General features: G+C 35.2%; 1 protein-coding gene across 1 annotated transcript; it reads right to left on the bottom strand.

Moving 5' to 3' along the window:
• Positions 1 to 2400: 2400 nt before the first annotated feature.
• Positions 2401 to 2991, bottom strand: LOC111083778. Its single transcript, XM_022380469.1, has one exon. The coding sequence runs from the start codon at positions 2981 to 2983 to the stop codon at positions 2573 to 2575; it is 411 nt and encodes a 136-aa protein (XP_022236177.1). The 5' UTR covers positions 2984 to 2991; the 3' UTR covers positions 2401 to 2572.
• Between the last annotated feature and the right edge of the window lie 714 nt (positions 2992 to 3705).

The following is a 3705-nucleotide window of genomic DNA, read 5'->3' as shown; positions in this document are numbered from 1 at the left end:
CGCTAAAGTACACAATCTAATTTACATTTGACAATTTATTTGAGAAATAGAATTCGGTTTTTTTTATGTAAGTACATAAGTACCACACAAATTACGTTTTAGTATGAAGACTAGAAAAGCAGTCTATAATGAAATAACCCTGGATGGGTGAAGAGGATTCCACTGCAGGGATGGCTGTAACAAATACACGAGAATGATTTCTACGATGTCTCCTGTGATTGTAGTAAGCTTTGAGTTGATCATGCGATTGTTATTGCATATTTGATTGATATTCCTGGAGATAATTCTAAACCAATGCCTATTTTATATACTCGGCAGCAGGAAGGATTGTAATTCCACTCATCAGGTTATAAACAGATTACTAGAGCAGTTAGCCACCAATTAATGTAACAAGGAAAGTGATTTAACTCAAACTAGATATCCGATAGAGGGAAGTGGGTTTCTTACATAGGAAGAAAATTCTCCACGCTTAACCCCAACATTAGGGTTAATGAATCCAAAACCAGTGGTGAATTTCACAAATCACGAGTAGGGGGCTAATTATTGGAGTTTTTTAGCTGTTTCAGAGTCCTCAAGATAAAAAGATCTATACAGTTCTATCTAATATTACTGTTACGTCTTTGGTCGTTTGTTAATTTCCGGTAGAAATTCTTCCCGAGGAACTTCAGCGATACAAGTCCTTTCTTAAATAAAACTAGTTTATTCTTTCTCAATACAACTTTGCAATACACAGAATTTCCACGGTCACTTTCACTTAAACACACGCTATAATTCACAACGATTCACGCAATTTTCTTACGACTTGACTCGATTATCTGTCTCTATATCTCCCTATCTGCAATTATATCTCCGCTTAATTTGCCGGGCTTATATAAAAAAAAATAAAATAGAGGGCGCCTGGAAAAGTCAAGATCCTTCGAGAATATCATGACGTGTTACTAGCGTCACGTGACTTCCGCTGTCGTAACATTACTCTTGTCTTGTTAAGTCTTCTACTCATTAGTTATTGTGGATTCATCTTTTTAAAACTTTGTATTGATTACTGTACATCTAAAGACAGAAATCCTCCAGCTAACCCTAAATGTATAAAATTTGTCTCTGATCACAACTCTCTGATTCTCGTTTAGTTGTGAGTCACTTGTAATTGCAAGTACAACTTTTTATAATGCTTGTCTTTGTTTTTGTTAAGCACAAAGCTGCATAATGAATTTTTTTTATGCCTTTAGACTTACTGCTGAGCAGTTAGGCGGCTGCTTTTTTTAGCCGCGGCATATTGGCTTTTAAATTGGCTCCGAGTTTTTTTTGTTTTTTTCAAGTACAAACCTTTAGCTCATAGCTACGTCATCTCTTGACAGATTTGAGATCTAATAGGTGGAATCCATTTTTAACATATTATGAAAAATAAACTATTTTGTATGGTCATAGAATTATTGTTTTCAATCAATCGAAGGCTTTAGGCCTAAAATAAAAGTGTGAATTCAATTTCTCAATACTTAGCTGTGGCATAGCGGCTCTGAGTGTTTTGTTTTGTTTTTTTACAAGTAGTGCTTATTTACAAACAAAAGCTATATTTTTGTGCGCTAGCAATAGCAAGCGTGGGGCGTGTATATATCCGATTCGATTTTATTACCCATCAGGATCTCTACCAGCCTACCCTCAAATTGAAATCCTTTTAGGCAGGATTATGGTAAATTAAACTGTCAGAGCTTGGGCGTGATCAAAACATCAATTGAAATGGTTTGATCTTCTGAGTCCATAACTGTAATTAGATTTCAGATCTGTCAAGAGATGACAGAGCTATGAGCAAAAAGTATGAAGGGCTATCTGCGTTCTGCCCACCACGGGTATCGAAACCCGGTTTCTAGCATTGTAAGTCCGCAGACATACCGCTGTGCCACTGGGGGGATATAGCTAATAAAAATGGGGAAAGAAAGGTCTCGTAGATTAATTGACTCTATTCCTGTCTAAAAGAATTTCAAGTGCCGCGGCTGTTGAGGATTCCCTCTTGTTTTATACTGTTCTTGTATGTTCTGATAAGTGCTTTTAAACATGGGTAGTTGTAGATTTACTTATAATTATGCAAATCAAATAAAGATATCTAACAAATTGAATAACTTTCTATTAGGTGATGATAAGTTTTACTTCTTTGAATTACAGTAGCTTATAAATAAAATTTATTACTGGAGTATTTATTCTTGTTTAGTACTATTTTAATTTTCGTAAACTAGTCTGTTATTTGAAGTTACAATGAGCTTCATTCTGAGGTAAAATTGTCATTGTTTGTAAAAAATGTAACAGAACATTTAAATTAATTCACGTTCCTAGTACTTAAATTTTAAAAGAGGATTGTTTATTTTAGAAACTTTATAGATTTAGTAATAATTAGGGTGGCACCGATACAAAAAATAAGTTTTATCAAGTATAATTGTTTCATAATGGCACAATATTTATCTCAGATAAAATCGGTAAAGAACTTGAGAAGTTAATACATGAATGGTTTAAATAACAATATTTAAAACTCTAAGCTAGAAAACAGCTATTCGATCTTCCAGATAACTGTGATTGTTTATTTTCAAACAAATGTCACTTTACTCCCGAGCTGTGTTGTCTGTGGGATGGCGTTCACGGTGTTCAATGCTTGAAGTGCTAACCGATTGGCTAGCCGGGCTCTGTTCATGGAGTTGAGATATTGCTCGTGAGCTGCGTTGATGTAACGACGATACATCTTGCATTCCTCTTGTTCTTTGGCTTCTTTTCGCATGTACTTTATCATCATGATTGCAATTCCACAAGAGTAGAACAACAGGACAACGACGATGTACATAAGAGCATTATTCTGGTCATCCCCGGGTTGGATGTCACCGTCTTCTGATTGGGTGTGGTTCGAGGAAACAGACGTCACATACTGTCCCAGTAGCTTTACAAGATTATGGCAGTGTAGTCGTGGAAGTTCACCGTCAGGCGAGTTTGTTACATTGGGCATATCCTTCTTCACTAACTAAAATATGAAGTAATTTTAGATTAATCAATTTTTTTTTCAAATTTTAATAAAGGGTTTTCATTCTATGGTTAATTTTTGAAATACTGTCAAGCCTTAAAGAAGAAACACTAATTTTTGCAATTTCATAAAGAAAAAGATAATACATCAACATAATGATTCCCTTCCGACTTTATTTGGAGATATGGGTGCGTTATAAGAGTAACAGTAAAATTACTATCCGGTTAGGCAATAGTAGCCCAAATTAGAGTAGCCCGCGAGTTGGCGGTGGGTGCTGTTCGTTAGTTGTCTTCCTTCTAGTCTATCAGTTCAAACTTGAAAGCTACTATGCATTTGTGTAGCTTTGTGCGAAAACCTGAAACGAACAAACTGAATGTTGTTGTTGTTCTTGTTATCCCGCAAGGTCGAGGGTTAGCTGCAAAATAATATTGCGACCGCCCGGGTCAGATTTTTTTTATTTGGAAATTCGCTGTAAAAATCATTTGAAAACTAGATTACAACATTGTTTTTCCGACTCTTCAGATAAACTTAAAACTGCGGTTTGATTTGTTGATTTCATCCATTTAACGTAGTATATAGAAGTTCTGAATAATAAACATATTTGTAGAAATAATTTCAAACTCTCTTGATCGTACCGCGAGCCCTCTGAAACTAAAGCCACAGTCTCAATGAGTTTACTTCCTGCTTTTATGATAAATAAAGAATTT

This window comes from Limulus polyphemus, unplaced genomic scaffold (genome assembly GCF_000517525.1).
Source record: "Limulus polyphemus unplaced genomic scaffold, Limulus_polyphemus-2.1.2 Scaffold11157, whole genome shotgun sequence".
NCBI classification, from domain to species: domain Eukaryota; kingdom Metazoa; phylum Arthropoda; class Merostomata; order Xiphosura; family Limulidae; genus Limulus; species Limulus polyphemus.
This window is presented reverse-complemented; position numbering and strand designations above follow the sequence as displayed.

Excerpts from the sequence above, each read along its gene's own strand:
- LOC111083778 (XM_022380469.1), bottom strand. The coding sequence starts at position 2,983 with ATGCCCAATGTAACAAACTCGCCTGACGGTGAACTTCCACGACTACAC.